This window comes from Hemitrygon akajei, chromosome 14 (genome assembly GCF_048418815.1).
Source record: "Hemitrygon akajei chromosome 14, sHemAka1.3, whole genome shotgun sequence".
Taxonomy (NCBI): domain Eukaryota; kingdom Metazoa; phylum Chordata; class Chondrichthyes; order Myliobatiformes; family Dasyatidae; genus Hemitrygon; species Hemitrygon akajei.
In genome coordinates this window covers 21,716,609-21,744,538 of record NC_133137.1, presented here as the reverse complement: position 1 = coordinate 21,744,538, position 27,930 = coordinate 21,716,609, and the positions used below count along the sequence as shown (strand labels likewise).

Sequence of the window (27,930 nt, the reverse complement as noted above, 5' to 3'; positions counted from 1 at the left end):
ACTTACCAACTGGTGGGTCTTTGGACTGTGGGAGGAGACCCACTCAATCACGGGGTGAACGTCCCGACTCCTTACAGGCAGCAGTGGGAATTGAACCCTGTACTTGTGCTACCTGTGCCGCCCTGAAGGAACTAACCCAGTGACGGTACAGGGTGAACCTACTAAGAAGTCAATAAGACACATACAAAAGTTTCTAAAGGTAACACATAGGAATGACAAGATAGTAATGAAAAACAGGTATAAATTTATTGTCGTTTGCTTAAAAAAAAATTATTTACGTCTCAACCCCAGTTACACAGGATCCCCGCTGAATTTTCAGACTTCATGTCCTCCATCCCTATTTTCCGCCTTCCAGTTCATGTAAAACCAACTCATGTAGCTGATCATAATTCATGGGAAATAAAAGTTCTGTATCTGCGGACAAAAGGAATGAGCCAGACTTTATTACACACCATTAAACGGCATTAAGTGGAACAGTGAAAACTGTGAGCTCATGTTTAGTTACCGGTTTCATTCTCCGTCTCAACTTCAATGTCATCATTTATTACCGGAGGAATGATTTTTATGGGTTTCGTGTACTTGGTCAGTTCCATACCAGCTAACAAGATATTCACTTTTGGAGTATTTGTTCCACTGCTTGCGAGACTGAGTGGCGGAGTTTCCTTCTCCATTTCAGCAAACTGGACTGTCAACATGTGGCGTTGTAGCAGCTCGATTGCCTTTCTTTCAATTGCACCTGTAAAACAAATGTCAGCGTGTGTATGTTTTGCTAGTTGCTAATAAAGTGTCGAATACATTTCTTTGACTTTTTGATCATTATTATTGGATTGGATCAGAGGCCATGTGATACAGGATAACTCCCACACTTGGCATTGGCTTGTTTGAGGAGCCTCTACAATAGGGACATTGGGAACAAGGGCCATTGGGGCATTTAGGAGAGCAATTCTAGTGGGAATCATCCAAATAGCTAAGAGCATGGCCACCAATCAGGGATGGGAGAGATGGTGAAGGGATCAATGCTGATGTAACTGGATAAACCCAAGGCTGAGAATGAACTTAAACATGTCATTGATACTTTTAAAGTTCGAATATATTAAAGGCCAGGACAGACAATGTATTAAAATGCTTCCTGTGAATTACATATAATTTTCAAACACCTCCATCTTCACGTCCACACTCCAGACCCCCAAAATGAATATGAATCAGCATTGTCTCTCTCTCTCTCTCTCTTTCTCTCTGGATTCATGCATATGCAGACATCAAGTGAGAATACAGGAATAGTCTTCTCATTAAGATCAGAGATTTCAGCTTGAATGTTTAACCTCAGTAAAGTTCTCTGCAATAAACTAATTCTTCTTGTTTGTCTCGGTGCTGCATTAGTGACCCCACTGGTGCAAACTGCTGCACTTGCTGCCAAAAAGCATTTGTTTTTCAGGAAGGATCCTTTGGATGTCCTGAGGGTATGATGATCACTATTTCAACGCAGTTCTTTCTTTCCCGTTGTAGTTTGAACGAAGGACTGCAAGGATTTCTGCAGGTCAATTCTTCATGCTTATTTTAGCTAATTCTCAAAGTTCAAAGTAAATTTTATAATCAAAGTACTGTTATGCCCTCGGCCCCCTCCTTTGTGAGAATCGCAAGAGCCCTAGTCAAGGGGGGGTCAACTGACCCAAGAGAGAAAGAGACGTGCTGAATAGACACAGGAAAATGGGAGAGAGAGAGAAAGACGTGCGGAAGACCACTTTCTCCCGAGAAGCAGAATAAAGGCGACATTGACTATTGTCTCATGGAGACCACGTGAAAAGCCCTCGGGCAAAGTGGGCTGGTTGAGAGAGAGATCGCATTACCTGCAACCTGATTGACACCTGCGATCCCGTGAAGAAGTATAAAGGAGGGTCTGAGGGGGGGAAACCCTCAGACGCACCAAGGAAGCACGATACCGATTCCCGTGGGAGCGGGAAGCCATTTTGAAGGAAGCCACGTGCGTTAGATTCCAAATTTTGAATCTGTGGCTAGAACCAACGAAAGACTGCTTTTAACTAACAACGGGGAAGCCTGCTCCCCTGATTCCAAGGCTTTGCTCTGCAAAGACAACGGGCAAGTGTTTATCCTTTCTAAATCATCTCTCTCTCTCTACAACGTGAAAACCCCAGCGGTTCCCAAAAAGGAAAAGCCTGCAAACTTCTGAGTGACTCTTTATATTTCAATTGGACTCAGTATTACCCCTAGACAACTATAGAGCTTATTTCTGATTGATTATTATTACACCGGTGTTTTAGATTGAGTTTTGACGATGTATATGATCTGAATGTTTTGTATTAACCATACGCTTGTGCCCTTTTTTGAATAAAACGTTTGAAAATAGTAGCAACCGACTCAGCTGATCCCATTATCTTTGCTGGTAAGTTACCTGGTTACGGGGTTACGTAACAGTACGTATATGTCACCATATGAGATTCTTCTTGCATACTCAGAAAATGTATAGAACAGTAACTATAAAAAGATGAATGAATGATCAAGTAGAGCATAGAAGACAACAAACTCTGCAAATGCAAATATAAATAAATAACACCAAATAACGAGAGCATGAAATAACAAGATAAAGAGTCCTTAAAGTGCTTGGAGTCCTTTGCTTCCACCTGTGTTTTCCAAAGTAAAACAGTGTTTATTGATGCCATTCTTTGCATGAAGTCATAGAGCACTACAGCACAAAAACAGGCCCTTTGGCCCATCTAAACCATGCTGAACTATTATTCTGCCTAATCCCATTGACCTGCACCCGGATCATAGCCCTCCATCCCCTTCTCATCCATGTACCCCATCTAAATTTGTCTTGAATGTTTTAATCGAAACCACATCTACCATTTCTTCAGGCAGCTCGTCCCACACTTTAACCACCCTCTGGGTGAAATAGCTTCCCCCCCCCCCCCCGATGTTCCCTTTAAGCATTTCAGGTTTCACCCTTAACCTGTGACCTCTGGTTTTGGTGTTACCCTCCATCAGTGGGAAAAGTCTGATTCAGCAACAGCATCTTCCCCTCAGCCTTCCAATTTCTGAACGGACATTGAACCCTTGAACACAACCTGACTTTTTTAATTTCCATTTTTGCACTACTTATTCAATTTAATTATTTAATATACAGTGCCTATAAAAAGTATTCATTCCCCCCACCCCCTGGAAGTTTTCATGTTTTATTGTTTTACAACATTGAATCACAATGGATTTAATTTGGCTTTTTTGACATTAATTATCAGAAAGACTCTTTCATGTCAAAGTTAAAACAGATCTCTACAAGGTGATCTAAATTAATTACAAATATAAAACACAAAATTGATTGCGTAAGCATTCACCCCCACCCCCTTAATATGACAGACCAAATCATCACTGGTGTCAGCCATTTGGTTTTAGAAGTCACATAATTAGTTAAATGGAGATCTGTTTTTGGAGGCCTGTCTACAGTCAAGGTGTTTCAATTGATTGTAGTTTGGGGTATGTAGGGTGTCAGGGAGGGGTAGCATCTCTGGTGGGGAAACATGTCACATCCTTTTCAGGTGGTTTGTCCACCTTTGTCCCCACCTGGCACTCAGCTCTCACCTGTGGCTCCCTGTAGCTGTTTGCACGAGACAGTGGCCACACCCCAGGCAACGGCTTCGACAAGCCGGCTAAACCAGGTGAGGGTAGCCCACGGGTCTCAAACCCTCTGCGAGATAGGGAGTTGTCATGTGAAGATAGACTCCGGCGGATTGAGCGGATGAGACCAATGGAAGGTCCAACGGTCAAGAAGGCGATCTCTGCAAGCGTCGTGGAACGCGTAGAGCACAATGAGACACAGAAGACGTCCTGATCATCCACTGCGCCTAGTCCCATCCCCAGCCGTCTCGGCTCTTGTCTTGCCACTGGATCCAGATGGGAATTGGGAAGAGAGCGTGAGGCTGACACTGCGCAACTCTCCCTCACTTAAATCCAAATCAAGTGCTAGTCTTGACACCATCAAATGGTGTCGAGGTCTTCATCGATGACGATGGACGGAGCAGTAAAAATACACCAGTATCTGGAAGGTCCAACTGCTGGTGAGTCAGTATCCTGGCAAAAACTACACCATAAAGACAAAAGAACACTCCAAGCAACTCTGCAAAAAGGTTATTGAAAAGAAAGAGTCAGGAGATGGATACAAGAACATTTCCAAGTCACTGAATATCGCTGAGTGACCATGCAAGAGGGACTAGTGAGGGAGGCCTATGACAACTCTGGAGGAGTTACAAGCTTCAGTGGCTGAGTGGGAGAGACTGCACATGTAAAAACTGTTGTCCAAGTACTTCACCAGTTGCAGGAGAGTGGCAAAGAGAGAGCCACTGTTGTAAAAACCTCACATGAAATCTCAGCTAGAGTTTGCCAGAAAGCATGTGGGTAACTCTGAATTCAGCTGGAAGATGGTTCTATGGTCTGATAAAACCAAAATTGAGCTTTTTGGTCATGAGACTAAACACTATGTTTGACATAAGCAAACAATGCACATCATGAAAAACACACCATCCCTACCGTGAAGCATGGTGGTGGCTGCATCATGCTGTGGGGATGCTTCACTGCAGCAGGCCCTGGAAGGCTTGTGAAGGTAGAGGATAAAATGAATCGGCAAAATACAGGGAAATCCTGGAGGAAAACCCAGTGCAGTCTGCAAGAGAACTGTGACTTGGAAGAAGCTTTGTTTTCCAGCAAGAAAATGACCCCAAGCATAAAGCCAAAACTATGCAGGAATGGCTTTTAGACAGCAAAGATAATGTCCTGGAGTGGCCAAGTCAGAATCCAGACCTCAATCCAGCTGAGAATTTGTGGCTGGACTTTAAAAGGGCTGTTAATCATGATCCCCATGCAGTCTGACAGCCTGAGCAGTTTTGTAAGGAAGTATGGGGAAAAATTGCAGCGTCCAGATGTGAAAAGCTGATAGAGACCTATCCACACCGACTCAAGGCTGTAGTTTCTGCCAACAATGCGTCTACTATATACTGTCTTGAAAGGGATGAATACTTATGCAATCAATTATTTTGTATTTTATATTTGTATTTCATTTAGATCACTTTGTAGAGATCTGTTTTAACTTTGACACGAAAGAGTCCTTTTCTGTTGATCAGTGTCAAAAAGGCAAATTAAATCCACTGTGATTGAATACTTTTTATAGGCAACTATATATATATAGTAAATTGCAGTATATATATATATACACACTGTAATTCACAGTTTTTTTCTCTATTGCTATGTATTACATTGTACTGGTGCTGCAAAGTCAACAACTTTCACAACATGTGCCAATGATAACAGAGCTGATTCATTCTGATTTACACTATCCATACTCCTCATAATTTTGTATACCTCTATATTGTACACCTCTTTAATAATTACAAAAGCAATTGATTTTGAAAGGCATTGAGGAAGATAAAACAATGCATGCAAAATAAAAATTACGTTAAAAACAGAAACCATAGCAGATGCTCAAGGCTTTTTGCATGTTTCGACTTCTCGCCGGTGTGGTGGGCACTAGGGTTAATGTTTCAGTTTAGCACTCCCCGCAGGGAAGAGGTAAATCACGTCTTTCCTGTCGAGAGCTTACCTTTCTGGTATGTGCTTCTGCCTGCCTGGAGGGAAACCAGTTAATAAAACCTGCCTCTTTCAGATGGATTAAATTCACACGGAGCCTGCTAGGGAAACCCAGCTTCTTCAAGGTTCTATTGCTGACATTAGGAACTACCAAGTGACAAGTACCCAGGATTTTAACCGTGTCCTTGGTTATTAATAACTGCTTATTTGTACTGCATTCTTACATCCAGCAGATAAAGAAATGCAGAATGCACAGACCCCTGTGAGCCCAGGCAATGTTCCAGAACAGAAAATAAAGTAAAATTTTCTCACCAGGGTCAACTACAAGAATGTACAAGTCTTGTAATAGACTGGAAGAAGCTTGCATTGATTCTGGTTACAGCAAGTTACAAAATCAGGTTTACCATCACTGACGTATGTCATGAAATTTGTTCTTGCTCAACGAGGGCTTGGCAGTGGAAAGGGTGAGCCGGTTTCAAGCTCCTGGGTGTCAATACCTCGGAGAATCCACAGTGGACCCAACGTATTGATGCAATTACGATTACAGCAGCAATACTTCATTCGGAGTTGGTTTGGTATATCACCAAAGACTCGAGCAAATTTGTACAGATAGAGAGCATTCTTACAGGTTGTTTCACCATCCAGTATGGAGGTGCCGATGGAGAGGATGTTTCCAGTCATGGGAGAGTCCAGGACTAGAGCACACTGCTTCAGAATAAAAGGATATCCCTTTGGAACAGAGATTAGGAGGAATTTCTTTAGTAGGCGGTGGTGAATCTGTGGAATTCATTGCCACAGATGGCTGAGAAGGCCAAGTCACTAGAGCAAAGGTCGATACATTCTTGATTAGCAACAGGGTCAAATGTTATGAAGAGAAGGCCGGAGAATGGGGTTGAGTGAGATAATAGATCACCCACGATCAAACAGCAGAGCAAACTTGATGTCCAAACGGAGGAGCCAATCACATGGGTTGCCTTTTCCTGGGTGGTGTCGACTTCTTGAGTGTTGTCGGAGCTGCACTCGTCTGAACAAGTGCAGCATTTTCCACGATATTGGCTGGCACAGTGTAGATTTATCATGCCAACAGGTAAGTCACGGTACTCCTTTATTGGGATGGCCCTCTCATCATCGGCAGTTACAGAAAGCGATGGCAAAATGAATTTGCAATGTTACTGGCACTATTATAATAAAAACAAACAGTGGAATACATATGCAGTGTAAGTATTCATTCCAGGAGACAAAATTAAACCAAGAAGACAAGCAATTTTTTGGTAAAATTTCCATTGTCCAGTTAAGGAAGTCATCAGGGATTCATAGAATGCACATTGCAAGGACACTTTAACGTTTGCATTTAAATATCTAAATTTACTCAGTTTTCTTTTAAATTTAAAGTTAACATTTCTGATGTACATCTGCTGTGAGTCAATTCAGACTTTGTTCTCCTTAACCAGACATTTCCCCTGCTGCCCTCATACCATTGTCACTTCCTTGGATGAGACGTGTCTGGAATATTGTTCCCAGTATTCCAGTCAAACCTCGTGTTCTGATCAGGAACACTCACCTAAGTAATCCAGAGCGTTGAAATTTAAGATGCCCTCGTGACCACACAGTTTCTGTTCGATAGGCATTAAGTCACAGTTTATTTTCTTGGCAATGGATTCTACGCTGGATTTCAGTTGATCCAAGGTTTTACTCCTGTGTTTGTATATCTTTTCATACTTATTCGTCTGTTGGATTGTACTTTCAAGGACGTGCTGTAGAAAATGGAAAATATGCAGTCAGGAAAAAGGACTCTGCAATTCATGTTGTATGTGTTTCTAGTTTCTAGTTACCCCTTTTTTATTGCTATTTTGTGCAATTTTGGTTCGGGGCAGGCTGGTTCTGCAGCCCACAGTCAATGAATGACACTAAACTGAACATCCCTAGGCTGCTTCATGGACTCTGCGGTTTGACGTTTAATATTTTGTGTGTTTTACGCTTGTTTTTTTGCCGTTTGCGCGATTTGTTCTTTTCTTTTGCACACTGGGTGGTTGAACGGGTGCCATGGTGTTTCTTTGCTTCGCGGCTGTCTGCGGGAAGACAGATCTCAGGGCCGGATACTGCACACACGCCTTGATAATAAATGCGCTTTGAATATATTTTCAGTTTACTTGTCAATGAATCAATGAAACAATAAGGTAGAATCTGGTTTTCATTCTCAGCAACAGGATCTGAAGGAGCTCACATAATATAATTAAACGCAAACTGCCAACTTCTGTTTGCCCTGCGAACAACAGAGCTAGTTTCCTCTCTCTCTCTCTCCATTCCTAGTAAATGTTCTTTCTTCTCAGTCTCACGTGCTTTCTCAAGTCAAGTCAACTTTTACTGTCATTTCGACCATAACTGCTGGTACAGTGCATAGTAAAAATGAGACAACATTTTTCAGGACCATGGTGTTACATGACACAGTACAAAAAACTAGACTGAACTACGTAATTTAAAAAAACACAGAGAAAGCTATACTAGACTACAGACTTACACTGGACTGCATAAAGTGTACAAAATCAGTGCAGGCATTACAATAAATAATAAACAGGACAGTAGGGCAAGGTGTCAGTCCAGGCTTCAGGTATTGAGGAGTCTGATAGCTTGGGGGAAGAAACTGTTACATAGTCTGGTCGTGAGAGCCCATTTCTATACCGTTCATTAAAATACTGTGGAGGTATGGTTACCATAAGTGATTTTTTTTGCGCGTGTTTCCCAACTTGCTCATGAAGGCTGTCAACCAACACCTTCAAGGCAAGTGGAGATGAAGGATCAACTTTATTCACCAGATGCAGTTACATGCATTAGGAATTTGCTGTGGAGTGGTGGTCAGGGCAGAACATGCAACGAAAAGCAACATCCAATTACTATAAAGAATATATAATATATCAAGTGAGAGGTTAAAGTATGGATATGGAATAAAACATGCATAAATACATAAATACCAGCATTACTTACAACATAAGTAGCATTGTAAAAAGTGGTTTAAAGTGTTCACTGTGCAGTGTAATAAAGACAGGAGGTGGTGGGGGAGCTAACCAATATGGTTGATCAGTATGTTGGTCTTGTCTATAACGTCCAAAGCCTGTTAATGAATTAAACATCTCAATATGTTTTAATGACATTCTGAAATAGAACATACTTGCCTCTATCTCCATTATGACCTTGTGCATTTCTTCCTCGCTTTGCTTGCGCTGGCTTTGGATTTGTAATATTTCATCCTGCGCATTTAAAAATGCAAAATTATTGGTGGATTCACTAATAGAAAGCACCCCTAGGCCCAGAAATCAGGATCTGAGAAAATACAGTCTCATTTGGTTCTGTGGCTCAGAAATTCTTGGATGCCCGGGGAAGCAGGATGATTGCAACATGCCGGGCAATCAGATGCTTTGAGGCCCTGCTGTTATTTGTAACTGAAGCTTACTGCCCTCAAAGGCACTGTTCCTGTGCCTGTTTCGTGGGTCACTGCACGTTCTCTAGGAAGAAGAGGGAGGGAGTGCATCAACTGTGCTTCAGCAGTTAAGTTATTGCATTGGGGAGGATCATCATTTAGAGTGATGGGTGACATTATAATCAGTTGCTTGGAAAGCAATTCTCAATATGGGGATACTGAGATCATAAAGGAGTTGAACTGACCATTGGCAGTGTAATACTAGTTTAATACTTTTCAGTTTGTAGGTCTTGATTGCACAATTCTTCTTGTCTATTCAACATGCCTTTAAATTAATCCTTACTAACAGTAGGGAGACAGTAAAATGTATTGCCTGAAATCAGACAGCATCATTCCAGGTGTCTTACACGGGGTCGTGACCAGGAGAAGGCCGGGAAGGTTTGTGCTGGCGGTGTTGGAGCTGGGACTGTATGGTGCTCTGTTTCGTGACCAAGGAAGACTCTACCGGCAGGTCTGCTGAGCAGGCAATGCCCCTTTAAGTTCCAATCTGTACAGGCCTGTTCCTGTTGGAGTGTCCCTATTGTACAAGTGTAATGTATAACATAAATTAAAGTATCAGAAGCAGACGCCATTGGAGATCAGTGAGTCTCTCTGCATCAGTTCTCAGAGGCATGGAGAAACTGAAAGGAAACTTGCAGACTTCAATCTGTGACAGATTTCTAGATCTCTATTTAATTTAGAGACACAATGTGAAAAAGGCCCTTTGGGCCCAGCCCAGCAACCCACCTATCTAACACCAGCCTAATCACAGGACAATTTACAATGACCAATGAACCTACTAACCGGTGCGTCTTTGGACTGTGGGAGGAAACTGGGGCACCCGGGGGGGAGAACGTACAAACTCCTTATGGATGGAGCCGGAAACTCCGGAACGCCCTGACCTGTAATAGTGTTGCCCTAACCACTACGCTACTGTGGCGCCCACTGTTCAATGGTATTGAAATGAACGTACATAAATGTGCTTCTCAGTCATAATCTTCAGGTTTCTGCTGTAACATCTTCTTTCACAAGAAATTATGAAGGGTGATCAGTAGAACTGAGCTTAAATAACAACAAAGATCTATTGCATTCAACAAGACCAAATATCAAACCTTACATCGGTTAGGGCATATTCTGGAGTTAGGGTATATAGCAAATATTAACTTCAACAACCAATCTATAGACCTGAACACGGATTGTAGATTAAATTTAAAATGCATCCCTGGACAATAGTTTCCTGAGGCTGTGGACAGCAGTGGATAGAAAAACCAGAAAATGCTGATTAACATTCATTTTGGGTGCCTGGGTGCAAAAAAGGAGGCGTGTAAACTATACGTAATCCTGAGGAAGCACTGAAGGTCATTGAAAATATAGAATTGTCCTTTGATCTTTAGCGTATAAAGTGTCATGCAATATTGGGTCGAACGGGCCTCTTCCTCCCTAAAGAGTCTCTATAGGATACCTGCTGCTCATTTTGTTGAATAAAACACTTCTATATCCACGAGCTTCGGTCTCTCTCCGGTGACATTGTTCACATTACAACACCTACTCTGCCATGGAAAGCTTTGTATCAAGCTACTTGTTTTGTGTGTTTTCCATTCTGTGGACTAGAGGTTCAATTTTAAAACAAATGCTGATAGAATTTGGATGGGATCGGGATTGGAACTTGATTGGAACTTAAATGCTGCTCCCACACCTAACCTACCAAATCCAGAATTATATCCGTCTCAGTGTTAAATGGTGATCTTTTACCAAGCTTCCATCATTTCCTCTCCACCCAGGCCATGCTCTCTTCGCACTGCTGCCAGCAGGTAGAAGGTACAAGTGACTCGGGACTTGCACCATCAGGTTCAAGAACAGTTACTAACCCATAATCATCAGGCTCTTGAACAAAAGGGGATAACTACACTCATTCTATTTCTGGTGTTCCCACAACCAAAGATCTCACTAGAAGGACTTTCTATCTTGTTATTCCATTCTCTTCCATTTCATGTTATTTCATACATGTTATTTATTTATATTTGCATTTGCACAGTTTGTTGTTCATTGATCTTGTTTGCAGTTACTGTTCTATAGATCTGCTAAGGACGTCTGCAGGAAGTTACAGAGAAAGGTTGAACAAGTTAGGTCTTTATTCTTTGGAGTATAGAAGGTTGAGGGGGGACTTGATAGAGATATTTAAAATTATGAGGAGGATTTTGATGTGGATAGGCTTTTTTCATTGAGAGTAAGGGAAATTCAAACAAGAGGACATGAGTTGAGAGTTAGGGGGCAAAAGTTTAGGGGTAACATGAGGGGGAACTTCTTTACTCAGAGAGTGATAGCTGTGTGGAATGAGCTTCCAGTAGAAGTGGTAGAGGCAAGTTCGATATTGTCATTTAAAAAGAAATTGGATAGGTATATGGACAGGAAAGGAATGGAAGGTTATGGGCTGAGTACGGGCCAGAGAGACTAGATGAGAGTAAGCGCTCAGCACGGACTAGAAGGGCTGAGATGGCCTGTTTCCGTGCTGTAATTGTTATATGGTTATATAAGAAGAATCTCAGGGTTGTATGTGGTGACATGTATGTAGTCTGATAATAAATTTTACTTTGAACTTTAGAACTTTGAAGCTTCTCTTCAGCAAGCATAAAGTTTACCACTTAACAAGTCTTTTTGCACAAATAATCCATCATGATGCAACTTACAAACTCTGGATCACATACAACTGCAATATCTCTGTGGAACAAAAATATGTTAAAGCAATTACCAAAATAAAATCTGTAATTGCTAATAATGTTCAATCTTAGATCTGACAAAGGAACCCTGGACAGAGGTGCTTTCTTCTGTATCTTTTGCAACTTTACAAACCTTAATATTCTGGATCTTCTCTTGCATGTGTTCCAATTGAATATTAATTTCATTTATAAAATTAAACAGGGCATAATTTTTCTCTTCCTTGGCGATAAACTCATTGCCCAAATTGTAAAGTCCGTCTCTGCCAGTCAGATATTTAAGTTGGTTAAACACTTCTTCATATGCCTCATATTCAATTTCTTGAGCAGTTTTCTTACTAACCTTATCCGGAGATTGATCTAAAAATGCAGTAAAAAATGATTTTAATTATAGTTTTCATTTGTGCAGTTATCTTTTGAGATCCATTTGCACAAATGTGAATTTTCATTTCTGAGTAGATATCCCAGCTTACTTTTGTTTTGTCAGTTATCCTGGAGTTATGTGAATTAAGCAGATATTAATTCAAGCGAGATCCATTCTTCAGTTTTTATTGGAAATTGCAAGCAGTTAAACTGGCCCACAGGCTAAGAGATTGTATAGGCATCAGTTAAGACAATGGGGTTGTGAAAATTGGCCTGCATCAAACTACACAGCAAGGCTGTTATTAATACCATTGTGACTGAGTTCAAGCTGGCAGACCAGACTGAAGCTGTCATTTAGCATATCAAACATGGTCACGGGTATAGGCAATCAATAGTCTTTGTGTTTGGAAGCTGGGTTGATCACCGAGCTTGGCAAAACACTTGCAGATGTTTTGGCTCCAATTGAGAAGCCATCATCAGTGCACAGTTGAGTTTTAGTGCACCTTGGGATATCTGTGTACTCGGGGGGAGCCCTGAGAACATTGATTTTGGGTGTCTGGTTCTCTGCCTCCATCAGCTTTTAGACTATTTGTGTGAATTACTTTGTGACAAAGGTGTTTGAACATTCAGAAGTGTCTGTCACTGTAGATATGTAATTCAAAGGAAGCAATGTCAACCCAAAATATTGAAGTAAACAGTGTCATTGTATCAGCTACTGTTATCGTTGATCTCAAGTGTATAAAAATGTGATGTTCCTTTGGGTTTATGGGACTGTCTCCAGAATGATGCCCACTTCTTGTACTGAATAAGGACTTCTACATCACCTGCTTCAGTGTGTAATTATTTTGCAGTCAAAGGTATTAGTTAAGTGTTTAGGGAACTAAACATTTCTATTTCTAGTAACAAGTGTCAGTGGCTAGCACTCCCAGATGACTGTAGAAGATCAGCCAGATGCAGGTTGGAGGTCCACCTGCTCAGCATCACCTATGCAAACCCTGGTTGGAACGCTCACAAATTATAATCCTGAAACAAAACAAATAGAACAGTAACCAATAAGTTCAATAGAAGGTATAACTCCATCATTAACACAAGAGAGACATGGTCTGTTTACTCCTTTCCACGGCTGCAGCCTGACCTGCTGAGTTTCTCCAGCATTTTGTATGTGTGTGTGTTACTCTAGCTTCAGCACTGTGACCTGTGACATCGTTCACACACTAAAAAAAGCTCTCCTCATGCAAACAATCGGACGTGCAAACAAGGTTACAAAGTAGCTCACCAGCTAGACCTACAATCTACATGCAAAGAATCAAATTTAAGCATACATTAGGAAGATGCTTAAAAAAACATACTTTATCGTGCTTTAATTGTAGATTCAGTATTCACCTCTGCATCTTTCGCACATTTTGGTGTTATTGTTTGCAACCTACAAGGACGTACAGAGATTACTTTAGCACCACTTCCCTCTCTGGCTATCCCGAGCAGTGAGATGGATAAGGGCACTGAAGTCATCTGGAAACTGTGATCAGCATTTTGTATTCTGCTTGGGCAGTCTACAGTCTAGGAGCATGAACGGCGAATTCTCAAACTTATCTCTTCCCTCTCCCGACGCTCTCCATCTGCCCATCACCAACGCACTCCCCACATCTATCACATGCTCCATGGTCCTGTCCTATCATATTTCTTCATCGTCAGTCCCTCGCCACTACCGCCTATCACCTCCCTGCGCCTGGTGCCGTTCCCACTCCACCCCTCCCTAATCTGACCTTCACCCCCTCACCTGTATCCCCTTTTGCCAGCTCTTGCATCCACCCTTCTGTACTGGTCATCTCCCCATTTCCTTTCCAACCCTCTTGAAGCATCTTGACCCAAAACATCAACTGTCCGTTTCCCTCCGTAGACGCTGACTGACTGACTGGCTGAGTTCTGCCAGCGCTTTCTGTTTCCAGGCTTCCACGACTGCTGCCACTTGTGCCACCATTGCCATCAACCTCACTTCCAAGCTACAGCTCCCCGACACAGACACGGTGTTTACAGCATAACGCCGTCTGCGCTCTGGCATTCCCAACTCTATTGTGTTTTCACATTTTGCATTCAGGACTGTAGCTTTATTGGAGAAAATGCACCACTACTTACTCAGGACAAAGAGGTCCAGCCAGGATTACACCATATCACTATAAAACATGGAATTAGGCCATTTGGCCCATCAAGTCTGCTCCTTCATTCAAATATGGCTGATTTATTTCCACTCTTTCTTTTTCAATCTTTTTATTAATATCAAAATAATGGATATAACATAATATTGCTACACAATTATTGGGATTACATTGTTAATGGTTAACATATATAAATATATATTCAGTTAATACAAAGGTAATAAACCTCTCAAAATTGTTCAAGTACAAATATAGTATACATAGAAGAAAGGATTAACATATCCAAAAATAAAAAAAATAAAAAATATATATATATATCCCCAAAATAAAACTAACAATACGAACCAAAAACTAAGAAAAAGAAAAGAACGTGGGCTGTTTGTAACATCAAAAAAAGAAAGAACCATTAGTGTCATTAACTCCGAACCTCCCTGCATATATTAAAACAAGAGAATAGGTTTGGAAAAAGATCAAATCACATCATATGAAAATATTGAATAAAAGGCCTCCAAGTCTTTTCAAATTTAATGGATGGATTTTTTGATTTTTTTCTAAGTTTAAACATAACATAGTTTGAGAGAACCAGTGAAATGTGGTGGGAGGATTCATCTCTTTCCAATTCAGCAAAATAGATCTTTTAGCCATTAATGTAAGAAATACAATCATCCGAGGCGCTGAAGAGGTTAAGTGATGTGGTTCTATCATTGATAAACTAAAAATTGCAGTAATAGGATGAGGTTGTAAATCAATATTCAAAACAGTTGAAATAATGTCAAAGATATCTTCCCAATATTTTTTCAAAGAGGAACATGACCAAAACATATGGGTTAAAGAGGCTGTCTCAGAATGGCATCTATCACACACTGGACTTATATGAGAATAATAACAAGCTAATTTATCCTTAGACATATGGGCCCTATGCACTACTTTAAACTGTATCAACGAATGTTTAGCACATATAGAGGATGAGATTTATTTCCACTCTCAACCCTACTTTCCTGCCTTCTCCCCATAACCTTTGATGCTCTCACTAATTGAGAACCTATCAACCTCCAACATAAATACACCCAACGTTGTCTGTTGTAATGTATTCCACAGGTGCACCACCCCCTAGTTAACAGGTACACCACCCTCTAGTTAACAGGTACACCACCCTCTAGTTAACAGGTTCACCACCCCCTAGTTAACAGGTACACCACCCCCTAGTTAACAGGTACACCACCCTCTAGTTAACAGGTTCACCACCCCCTAGTTAACAGGTACACCACCCCCTAGTTAACAGGTACACCACCCTCTAGTTAACAGGTTCACCACCCCCTAGTTAACAGGTGGACCACCCCCTAGTTAACAGGTTCACCACCCCCTAGTTAACAGGTACACCACCCTCTAGTTAACAGGTACACCACCCTCTAGTTAACAGGTTCACCACCCCCTAGTTAACAGGTACACCACCCCCTAGTTAACAGGTACACCACCCTCTAGTTAACAGGTTCACCACCCCCTAGTTAACAGGTACACCACCCCCTAGTTAACAAGTACACCACCCTCTAGTTAACAGGTTCACCACCCCCTAGTTAACAGGTGGACCACCCCCTAGTTAACAGGTTCACCACCCTCTAGTTAACAGGTTCACCACACTTTAGTTAACAGGTTCACCACCCCCTAGTTAACAGGTGGACCACCCCCTAGTTAACAGGTGGACCACCCCCTAGTTAACAGGTTCACCACCCCCTAGTTAACAGGTACACCACCCTCTAGTTAACAGGTTCACCACCCCCTAGTTAACAGGTGGACCACCCCCTAGTTAACAGGTGGACCACCCCCTAGTTAACAGGTTCACCACCCCCTAGTTAACAGGTACACCACCCTCTAGTTAACAGGTTCACCACCCCCTAGTTAACAGGTACACCACCCCCTAGTTAACAGGTACACCACCCTCTAGTTAACAGGTACACCACCCTCTAGTTAACAGGTTCACCACCCCCTAGTTAACAGGTACACCACCCCCTAGTTAACAGGTACACCACCCTCTAGTTAACAGGTTCACCACCCCCTAGTTAACAGGTGGACCACCCCCTAGTTAACAGGTGGACCACCCCCTAGTTAACAGGTTCACCACCCTCTAGTTAACAGGTTCACCACACTTTAGTTAACAGGTTCACCACCCCCTAGTTAACAGGTGGACCACCCCCTAGTTAACAGGTTCACCACCCTCTAGTTAACAGGTTCACCACACTTTAGTTAACAGGTTCACCACCCTCTGGTTAAAGAAGTTCTGCGTCATTTCTGTCCACAATTCTCACTATCCATAAGCAAAATTAGCAAAGAGTTTAGACAAGGATTAGAAGCAGTGCTCTACTGTCTCAGATATTGGATATTATACTCCCTTCAGCATATAACATTTTTCAACTTTATAGGCTATGAAATAGTCTACCTTCTTTTGAAAATTGTCGGAATTTAATCAGCATGAATTCCTTAAGTTTTGTCTCGTGATCAATAATACGCATTAGTTCCTTTATTTCTGTGTTGTACAGGAGGAAGTCTTTTGCACTTTTTTCTTTCACAGCATTTATCCTAGTCTCTGCCTCCATCCTGGGAAGGAAAAAGATCCATTTATCTTTGGAACCTCCGAAACACTAAAAAATTATGCAGATTGTGAGTTATTGAATAATAATGCATTGGCCAAACTTTAATCGGCACTGCTGTTGTAGCAGTCTTTTACCACAGCTTCAGCACAGAATACCTGGCAAGGAGATCCCCCCCTTTCAATTGGTATCATGTCAACAGGGGCAAGGCTGCGTCTCTGATTTGGTGAGCTCTGAATAACTTCCTTTCAAAAAAGAAGGCAAAAGATTTTGACCTGCAAAAAAAAAGACTGTTTCTATAAAGGGTTCCCACTGTTACATCAGAGAAATTCTAAATTTTACAGCTGGCAAAGTAACCTGGTTCCTGACTTCAGACAGTAGACGGACAGAAGAAAATAATTGGTCACCTTTTGCAGTCAGTTTAGAACAGGAATCATCTTCGGTATCGCTACGTTCCAGCTCCTCCTAGTGGTGCAGTTGTAAGTGCAACTGTGGGAATACTTGGTGGGCAACTGAACTGCACAAGGCACAGATTTCCCTCGATCGGTTCCAACTGGCGGACAGAACTCAGAAGAAGAGTGGTTGAGTGCCCTTGGTCTAAAGCTGCAAATCAGTCACATATCAAAGTGCTCTTCATCTTAGACAGTCCCTCAGGATCCAAGATAACCTTCTACCCCTCTGGTTTTGTGGGTTCTGGGTGTCTCGTGAGGCCACTGTTAGAACTGCAGACTCTTCCATGGTGGGGCAGGAGGTGGCTGATGGACCAATTGGGTGGATCTTAATGAGTGGTCCACAGCTTCCACTGCTTACACAGGATATCATGACGAGATTCTCAATAGCTACCCCAATTGTTTTGTCTGAATGTCAAATAGCCATCAGTCAGCGATTGCCAGTAGTTGATAGGGATATTACATTTCTTTAAGGAGGCTTCAAGCCTTGAACTTTTTCCTCTGTCCACCTGGTCATGTATTCCCATACAGAATGTCTGTCTGGGAAACTGGTGACGGGCTGATGGGCACATGAGCAACAAGGTCTGCCAGCTTGTGTTGACATGATAGGTGCCTCAGTACGGAGAGGAGACATAGACCTTGATGAAGTTCCGGTGAAATTGGAGGATTATGTGGAGACACTGCTGGTGGCATTTTCCGAACAGGAGCTAGAAACCAGGTGGCTCGTGCCCAATGTTTTTCAAAACTATTTTCCATGCTGACCACAGACAGAGTCCAACAAACGGCCAGGTACAAGCTGGTTCCAGCAAAAGGTGCACTCCAGTGAGAGGCAACAGTGGAGAGGTAATCTTCTTAAAGGTTAATTTGCAGGGTGAGTCGGCGGTGAGGAAGGCAAATGCAATGTTAGTATTCATCTCGAGACGACTAGAACATAAAAGCAAGGATGTAATGTTTGAGACTTTATAAAGCATTGGTGAGGCCTCACTTGGAGTGTTGTGAGCAGTTTTGGGCCCCTTATCTAAGAAAGGATGTGCTGGCAATGGAGAGGGCTCAAAGGAGATTCACAAGAATGATTCCGGGGTTGAAAGGCTTGTCTTAAGAGGAGCGCTTGATGGCCCTGGGCCTCTACTCACTGGAATTCAGTAGAATGAGGGGTGACCTCATTGAAACCTATCGAATGTTGAAGGGCCTCGATAGAGTGGATGTGGAGAGGATGTTCCCTATGGTGGGGGAGTCTAAGAACAGAGTACACAGCCTCAGAATGGAGGGGTGTCCTTTTAGAATGGAGATGAGGAGGAATTCTTTAGCCAGAGACTGGTGAATCTGTGGAATTCGTTGCCATAGACGGCTGTGGAGGCCAGGTCATCAGATATATTTAAGGCAGAGGTTGATAGATTCTTGATTAGTCAGAGCATGAAGGGACTCAGGGAGAAGGCAGGAGATTAGGGCTGACAGAGTACATGGATCAGGCATGATGAAATGGCAGAGCAGACTCAATGGGCCAAAAGGCCTGATTCTGCTGTAAAATCTTACAATGTTATAGAGATCAGAGGTTTAAAAACTGGGGCAAAGTAATTCCATTTAAGGCTCTTTATTTATCAGGGTAGTTGGTGTTGTGTTCTTTATATTCACACGTACTGTGGGTTACTAGTAAACATCGAGAAACATGGTATTATAAACACGTTGTGGTTGTTGTTAAATAAAAGTTCTATTTCTTCCAGAACATGGTTCTTTATTAGTAACTTGTGGTACGTATGAATATAAAGAACACAACAAGGTGTCAGAAGTCAGTCTGGAAGAATAATATGTTTCCTAACACGGGAGAATTGAAGATAATTTTCTGAAAAAAGAGTTTGAACTGTTTTGGTGTTTGCTAACAGTTTTACAAATGGAAGGTTTGCAGCCTCCATCAACATTTCAGTCGCCTGGGAATGTAGCTGAGAACTGGAGAAAATTTAAGCAACATTTTGAATTATATTTATCGACGATCGATGCCAATCGAAAACCGGAAAAAACGAAAGGTGCGCTTCTACTCCACATAATAGATGACGACGCAATTGAGGTATATTATCATTTTATTTTTGAAAGTGGAGGTAATTTAAAGTTAAAATTGATGATGGACAAAGTTGAAGCATTTTGTATACCGAAATGCAATGTGACGAACGAGCGGCGCAGATTTTTTACATGTACACAGAGACCTGGTGAAACTATTGATCAATACGTTACTGAGTTGAGACACCAGAGTAAAACATGTGAGTTTGGAGAACTGACAGACTCTCTCATTAAAGACAGAATTGTTTGTGGCATTCTGGATAATGGTCTGAGAGAAAGACTGTTACGGGAACAAGACTTAGACTTGGAAAAAGCTTTGATGCTCTGCAAAGCTTTGGAAACCGTGACATCACCGGCTAAAGAACTTTTCATTGAAAGCTGCAACGTAGATACTGTGAGGAAGTGTGAACATATTAGAAAAAATAATAATACGACAACAAAACCGTCAGAGAGCAAGACGTCATCTGAGAGAAAAAAGCTATGTGATCGCTGTGGGCAGCAGCATCGGCCAAAATTGCGTTCAGCGTATGGGAAAATGTGCAACAACTGCGATAAGAGTAATCATTTTTCACGCTGTTGCAGAAGTAGAATGAAAATAAAACAAGTAAATGCAGTGCTTGAAAATGAACGTGAGGAGTTTTATATCGATGTGCTTTGTGAAAATAAACTAAGTAAGAATGACTGGACTATGCCATTGCAAGTGAACTGAAACAATATTCTTTTAAACTTGATACTGGAGCACACATAAATATTCTTGCAGAATCTGAGTTTAATGCATTAAAGCCAAGACCAAAGTTACATCAGACAAATATAAAAGTGACTGGGTATTCAGGTGTAGACATTCCAGTTAAAGGAGCATGTGTGGCAAAAGTATCACACAAAAATATGGTGCACACGCTTTCATTTGTGGTGGTGCCAAGGAATGTACAGTCAATACTGGGTTTATCTGCCTGTGAGAGACTGAATTTGGTGAAAAGAGACTTGGTCCTGGACAGTGACATTAGAGTCAGAATAAAGTGACTTGATGAAAGAGTATGAGAACTTGTTCAAAGGGCTTGGTTGTCTTCCAGGAGAGCACACGATTAAAATTGACAACACAGTGCCACCCGTAGAACATCCATGTAGAAAAGTGCCTTTTGCATTACGTCATCAACTGAAAACAGAGCTTGACAAAATGGAACAATTAGGAGTCATAAAACAAATTGATGGACCGAATGAATGGATCAATTCACTTGTCACTGTTGATAAGGAAAATGGAAAACTGAGGATTTGCTTAGATCCAAGAGACTTGAATCAAAGCATTAAAAGAGAGCATTTCAAATTGTCTACTTGTGAAGAAATAATGTCACAGTTTGCTAATGCAAAATACTTTAGTAAATTAGATGCATCCTCTGGATTCTGGCAACTTAAACTAGATGAACCAAGTTCAAAGTTGTGTACCTTTAACACTCCTTTTGCCAGATACTGTTTTCTTCAACTTCCATTTGGAATTGCATCAGCTTTTAAAGTGTACCATAAAACCATTCACATGTTATACGAGCACATTGAGGGCGTGGGTACTTCCATGGACAATATTATTGTTTGAGGATCATCTAAACAAGAGCATGACTCCAGACTCAAACAAGTCTTTGAGGCAACATGCAAGGAAACCTGAAGTTGAATAAAGACAAATGTCAGCCAGAAGTGACTGAACTTACCTTTGTGGGTGATATCATCAGCAATGAGGGTATGCATTCTGATCCATTGAAAGTTCCTGCTATTGAGAACATGCCAAGACCGCAATGTAAAAAGGATGTTCAAAGGTTCATGGGAATGGTCAACTGCATAGGAAAACTCATACCCAATCTTTCAGAACAGCTTGCTCTGTTGAGGCAGTAAACAGAAAAGAGAAACGAATGGAGCTGGAACCATGAGCAGGAGAAGGCATGGCAAAATCTCAAGAAAGTGCTCACCAAAGAACCTGTGTTGAAATTCTATGAGGCTGAGAGACCCACCAAAATCTCATGTGATGCATCTCAAGCAGGCTTAGGGGCAGTACTACTCCAGAAACATGATCAGAAATGGCTACCAGTGACATATGCATCTCGTTCATTATCTGATCCAGAAACAAGGTATGCCCAAATTGAAAAAGAATTGCTCAGCATTACATTTGCTTGTGAGGGATTTCATCAGTTTGTGTCAGGGCAATCTATTGATGTTGAAACTGATCACAAGCCTCTGATTGCATTGTTCCACAAACCTTTAAGTGACTGTCCTTTGTGAATTCAGCGAATGATGATCAAATTGCAAAGGTATGTATTGAATGTGTCATACACACCCGAAAAATTCATGTACACGGCTGACACACTTTCCAGAGCTGTGGATCCAACAACAAAAGACAGTCACAGGGACGCTGTTGATGTTCAGGTATTTGTTGATATGATCATAGAGACTGCACCTGTTGCTCCCGAAAAGTTGGAACTGCTACGTCTTGAGACAGAGAAAGACAAAATTCTCAGTCAGGAAATACAAGCGGTGATGGATGGATGGCCAGATAATAAGCATGACTGTTCCTCAGAAGTTCAAGACTATTGGAACCACAGATCAGAACTTCCTGTTGTGGATGAGATATTGTACAAAGGTAGCAGAATTGTGATTCCTAAAACCCAATTTCCTTCGGGATCAATAAAATATGTCTGTCTGTCTGTCTGTCTCCGAAAAGAAATGCTTGGGAAAATTCATGAAGGCCACCGAGGTATTGAAAAGTGTAAGAGAAGGGCGCGGGAAGTGATGAATCAGGATGAATCAAGAAATTGCAGAATGGTGTCTTCTTGTCAAATATGCCTTAAATACCAACCTAGCAACCCTAAGGAGCCACTGCATCCATATCCTAGTCCTCAGGAACCTTATCAGAAGGTAGGCATTGATCTTTTTGTAACTGACAACAAAGATTATCTATTAATAACAGATTACTACTCACTGTATCCTGAAGTGTGTGGTCTGAGCAGAACAACAGCAGAGAATGTAATTACATGCATGAAATTAGTTTTTATCCAGACATGGTGTACCTGATGAAGTGTTCACAGACAATGGTCCACAATTCAATGGTGAATGCATGAGACATTTTGCTCAGGAATGGAGCTTTGTTCTTACAACATCTAGTCCATTTTCCCCTCAGTCCAATGGATTAGTTGAGAAGTCAGTAGGAATTATCAAGAAACTGATGCACAAAGCAAAAGATAGTGGAGATGATTTTTATAAAGCATTGTTAGCCTATCGCAGTCCTCCACTTGAATGTGGATTTTCACCTGCTCAGCTCTTGATTGGGTGTTGTTTCAGGTCTAATCTGCCAATGGATGAGAGCCTTCTGAGAACAGAGGGAGGTCAACAAGGGAAAAGGTGGAAAGATGAACACAAAGCAAAGCAGAAAACATACTTTGACAGATGTTCTGGTCCATTACCTGAACTGCACCAAGGAGATGAAGTAAGGATACACGACAAACTGAACACGTGGACACAGAAAGCTACAGTACTTGAAGAAGTACAACCCCGATCATACATGGTCCAAACAGAGGAGGGAGAAATTGCAAAGACCTCAAGAAAGAGCCAACTTCAGAGTATTAGTTACCTGATGCAGACCAGACAAAACATGGAAATAACAACGAAACACAAGAACTGTATGAACCACTTAGAAGGTTTACTCATGTTCATAAACCCCCAGAGAGACTGATAGAGACATGTTAAATTATGCATTTGCTCTGGTCCAATGTTGCTAATTGTTTTTTTTTTAAGGACAGGAAGATGTGGTGATATGACGTGTAAAACGTGATTGGAGGGTGTTCTGAGCAGGTGCAGGGATGAAAGAAAGATCAAGAAACATGGTATTGTAAACACGTTGTGGTTGTTGTTAAATAAAAGTTCTATTTCTTCCAGAACATGGTTCTTTATTAGTAACCCACGGTATGTATGAATATAAAGAACAAAACAGTTGGTGTCTGAATTAAGTACGTATAGGATGAAGCTGGGGAGAAGATTCATTATTCATTGTGCTCTGGAAACACGGACAGATTCAAAATGAAAAAAAATAAAGGTATGTTTCTGCAATTGACACTTGTGAAAATAACCAGGGCAACCAAACTCAGGAAGGTGGAGCGACCCTTCAGCACAATCATGATCCAGCTAATCATCATCCCTAACTCCACTTCCATCTCCTTCCCATCACTCTTCAAAGTTCAAAGTCAATTTATTATCAAGGTATACATATATAACCCTGAGATCCATTTTCCTGCGGGCATTGACAGTAAATCCAAGGAGACACAATAGGATCAATGAAAAACTGCACAGAATCAGTCAGATAAACAGCAAATGAGCAAAAGGCAACAAACTGTACAGATATGAAAAGAAAGTAATAATAAATAAATACATAAATAGATAATATTGGGAACACGAGTTGTAGAGCCCATGAAAGTGAGGCCGCTGGTTGTGGAATCAGTTCATTATTGAAGTGAGTGAAGTTTATCCACTTTGGTTCAGGAGCCTGATGGTTGAGGGGTAACAATTGTTCTTGAAACTTGAGGTGTGGGACCTAAGACATCACCTGCCTCAGCCAGGCACAATCCTAATGTCTCAACAGCCCGAAGGAACAAATCCCACCTCATCACTCGCCTCCTGAGAAAGTGGTCCCAACTCCTAAACTGTCCCATCAGAGAGACCTCCTCAAGACTCCAATAGTTCAAGGCCTCCTTAGAGTAGCTTATGTTTTAAGAACGTCACCTGACATTTTCCTAAACTCCGCCCGAACTTATCAAACTCAGTAATCAGTTCAGTCATTCCTTTCAAGGCAAGGTGTATCCTCCTTTACACAGAAAGGCAAGGCCAAACATGCTAGTAAAATGTTGAAATAAGTTATATCTCTTTACCCATACTTTGGGTATCCTTTTCTGTTTGTTATATTCTCCGAAGCAATGAACCAGCAACGTTGAACTTTCACCTTTTATTCCTGACTGAAAGCTGAGAGCAGAAGACACAGTAATCGTCATGAGTTCCATGGCTTGTCATAGACCACGTTGGAATTCGAGGTTTCTCTGGTGCCTGTATTTACTAATTACTATCTTAATTAGAGCCGTTAAGCCCTAGTGCTTTCAGTTTAATCTTGTCAGGTCAATTGTGACTGGCGCGGGTTTCCCGCATCCTATGATCATTTAAAGGGGACTCTCATTTAGCGTTGGAGCAGAGTCCTTGTGTTTTTGTGAAGGATGATCTGGTGGTTCCTCCAATACTCTGCTGATATTCCGATATATAACTTCGTGCTTCCGCCTCTTAATTGGGAGTCTGCCACTGCTCCGCTCCTGGGTTGACTCGTGGCCAGCGCTCACTGTGACAGAGTCCTGCAGTTCCTCCGAAACTGGAATCGGTCCTGCCAGCAGCCTTTGCGACAGTACTGTAACTCAGGTTGGCAGTGCTGGCTAAACCTGCTACTTCAGAATTGATGTGGCTGTAAAAACTTCCTAAATTTTGTGAAAATCTTTATCTTGGTGCTTGAAAGAATGAACTGATCCATTTTACATGAAAAGCACAGATAATTAATAAACCACTTAATTCCAAAGATTTCAACATGTCAATTTGCTTCCATTTACCTTCTTAATACAGTACTAATGAAATGATTGCTCACCGTTGGTCATAAGCTTGTATAGAATCCTCAACAATATCTCTCATTATCTTCTTTTGTTCCTGTAATTTTGCACTGAGTTTGTTATATAGTTTTGTGTAAATATCTTTGTTAGCTCTCAGGCTATTCATTTCTTCACGGAGTTTGCAGTTTTCAGCCAATATAGAGTTAAATTTCATGGTCGCCTGAAAAAGAATTTGTCAAGAAATATTACAAAGTACAAAGTTCAAAGTAAATCCTATTATCAAAGTACATATATGTCACCATATACTGTACAACCCTGAGGTTCAATTCCTATGGGCATACTCAGCAGATCTATAGAATAGTAACTATAACAGGATCAATGAAAGATCAACCAGAGTGCAGAAGACAACAAACTGCACAAACGCAAATATAAATAAATAGCGATAAATATGAGAACTTGAGATAAAGAGTCCTTACAGTGAGATCTTTGGTTAGAAACATAGAAAACCTACAGCACAATACAGGCCCTTCGGCCCACAATGCTATGCCGAACATGTCCTTCCCTTAGAAATTACCTCGGGGTTACCCATAGCCCTCTATTTTTCTGAGCTCCATATACCTGTCCAGGAGTCTCTTAAAAGACCCTATCTTATCCACCTCCACCACCGTCACCATCAGCCCATTCCACGCACTCACCACTCTCTGCATAAAAAACTGACCTCTGACATCTTTTTTGTACCTACTTCCAAGCACCTTAAAACTGTGCCCTCTTGTGCTAGCCATTCCAGCCCTGGGAAAAAGCCTCTGACTATTCACACGATCAATGCCTCTCATCATCTTATACACCTCTATCAGATCACCTCTCATCCTTCATCGCTCCAAGGAGAAAAGGCCAGGTTCACTCAGCCTATTCTCATAAGGCATGCTCCCCCTCCAGGCAACATCCTTGTACGTCTCCTCTGCACCCTTTCTATGGTTTCCACGTCCTTCGTGTAGTGAGGCGACCAGAACTGAGCACGGGTTGTAGGAACATTTCAATGATGGGGCAAGTGAGTGTAGTTATCCCCTTTTATTCAAGAGCCTGATGGTTGAGGGGTAATAAATGTTCCTGAACCTGGTGGTGTGAGTCCTGAGGCTCCTGTACCTTCTTCCTGATGGCAGCAGCGAGAAGAGAGCATGTCCTGGCTGGTGGGGGTCCCTGATGATGGATGCTGCTCCTTGTTACAACAACGCTCCTTATAAATGTGCTCAGTGGTGTGAAGGGCTTCACCCATGTTGGCCTGGGCCATATCCACTACTTTCTGTAGGATTTTCTGTACAGGGGTATTGGTGTTTCCATACCAGCCAGTCAATACACTCTCCACTACACATCTATGGAAGTTCGTCAAAGTATTAGACGCTTTCTGAAATAATTATTGCAAAGGGATCATTCAGGAAATTGAGCATGATATCCAGAATGCAGGAGGAACTCAGTGGGTCAGTCAACGTTTCAGGATGACCTCCTTTATCAGGGCTGTGACGACTAAGGAAATGTGGAAATGAGCACTGACGGGATTCCTGTGGTGGTTCCTTCCTCTGCGTGCCTTCACCGCATTTAACAACAGCTAAACTTGAGCAAATAATTTTTGAAGTGGTTAACGTTTGTACAGTTATAAGACTAATGGTTCTTTCTCATTCTATGTTTACGCACACTGTATAGGCTTAATTCTAATGAAAGAGCAAAGATGAGTCAGAGCTGGAACAGGTGCTCAGTAATAACAGCCTGTTTTTGATATCACATCTCTGGCCATCATACAAAAGTTATTTTACTTCTCTCTACACCTTCCCCATCCCACCTCCCACCTTCTTACTCTGGCTTCTACCCCCTTCCCTTCCTGATTAGGGACCACAGCCTGCCGCGTGGACTGTTTATTCCCCGCAACCCCGTCCCCCCCACCCCAGATGCTGCCTGACCTGCTGAGTGCTGAGTTCCTGCGGCGTTCTGTGTCTGTTGCTCTGTTTTGCAGTGGTGGGGGGACTTGATGGATTACTTGGTGGAAAATGGGAGTTTCAAGATCAGAATGGGCAGAGGAAGCAGCTTGTGGAAGAAACAGTGAATGATTTATTTGGCACAGAGGGGGAGGCCTGGTAGAGGTGGTGGGGTAAGAGGATAATGACTAAGCTGGAAATCTAGATGATATAGATAGATAGATAGATACTTTATTCATCCCCATGGGGAAATTCAACATTTTTTTCCAATGTCCCATACACTTATTGTAGCAAAACTAATTACATACAATACTTAACTCAGTAAAAATATGATATGCATCTAAAATCACCCTCTCAAAAAGCATTAATAATAGCTTTTAAAAAGTTCTTAAGTAGTTTACTTAAATACATTGAGTCCTAACCCCGGCACTTTAACATATCTTACTCCTGGCGGTTGAATTGTAAAGCCGAATGGCATTGGGGAGTATTGATCTCTTCATCCTGTCTGAGGAGCATTGCATCGATAGCAACCTGTCGCTGAAACTGCTTCTCTGTCTCTGGATGGTGCTATGTAGAGGATGTTCAGGGTTTTCCATAATTGACCGTAGCCTACTCAGCGCCCTTCGCTCTGCTACCGATGTTATACTCTCCAGTACTTTGCCCACAACAGAGCCCGCCTTCCTTACCAGCTTATTAAGACGTGAGGCGTCCCTCTTCTTAATGCTGCCTCCCCAACACGCCACCACAAAGAAGAGGGCGCTCTCCACAACTGACCTATAGGGAGCAAAGAAGCTCGAAGACACAAGCTCAATGTTCGAGGAACAGTTTCTTTCCCTCTGCCATCAGATTTCTGAACAGTCCATGAGCCCACGGACACTTCCTCACTACTTTTGCTCTTGTTTTTGCACCACTTATTTACATAGATCAGTACAGCACAGGAACAGGCCATTCAGCCCACAATGTTGTGCTGAACCAGCTAAAAAGCAAAT

At 41.8% G+C, this 27,930-nt stretch overlaps 1 protein-coding gene across 1 annotated transcript in view; it reads right to left on the bottom strand.

Annotated features, from left to right (window-relative positions):
* Window positions 1–259: 259 nt before the first annotated feature.
* The window catches only part of LOC140738934 (coiled-coil domain-containing protein 63-like), a 33,570-nt gene continuing 5,899 nt past the window's right edge, over window positions 260–27,930 (bottom strand). The window contains exons 2-8 of the mRNA XM_073066947.1: window positions 25,013–25,194; window positions 16,711–16,868; window positions 11,897–12,120; window positions 8,763–8,837; window positions 7,154–7,346; window positions 506–736; window positions 260–414 (exon numbers count right to left, since the gene is read on the bottom strand). Coding sequence (XP_072923048.1) covers window positions 338–414; window positions 506–736; window positions 7,154–7,346; window positions 8,763–8,837; window positions 11,897–12,120; window positions 16,711–16,868; window positions 25,013–25,194 — 1,140 coding nt within the window. The 3' untranslated portion in view covers window positions 260–337. The remainder of the gene's footprint in view (window positions 415–505; window positions 737–7,153; window positions 7,347–8,762; window positions 8,838–11,896; window positions 12,121–16,710; window positions 16,869–25,012; window positions 25,195–27,930) is intronic.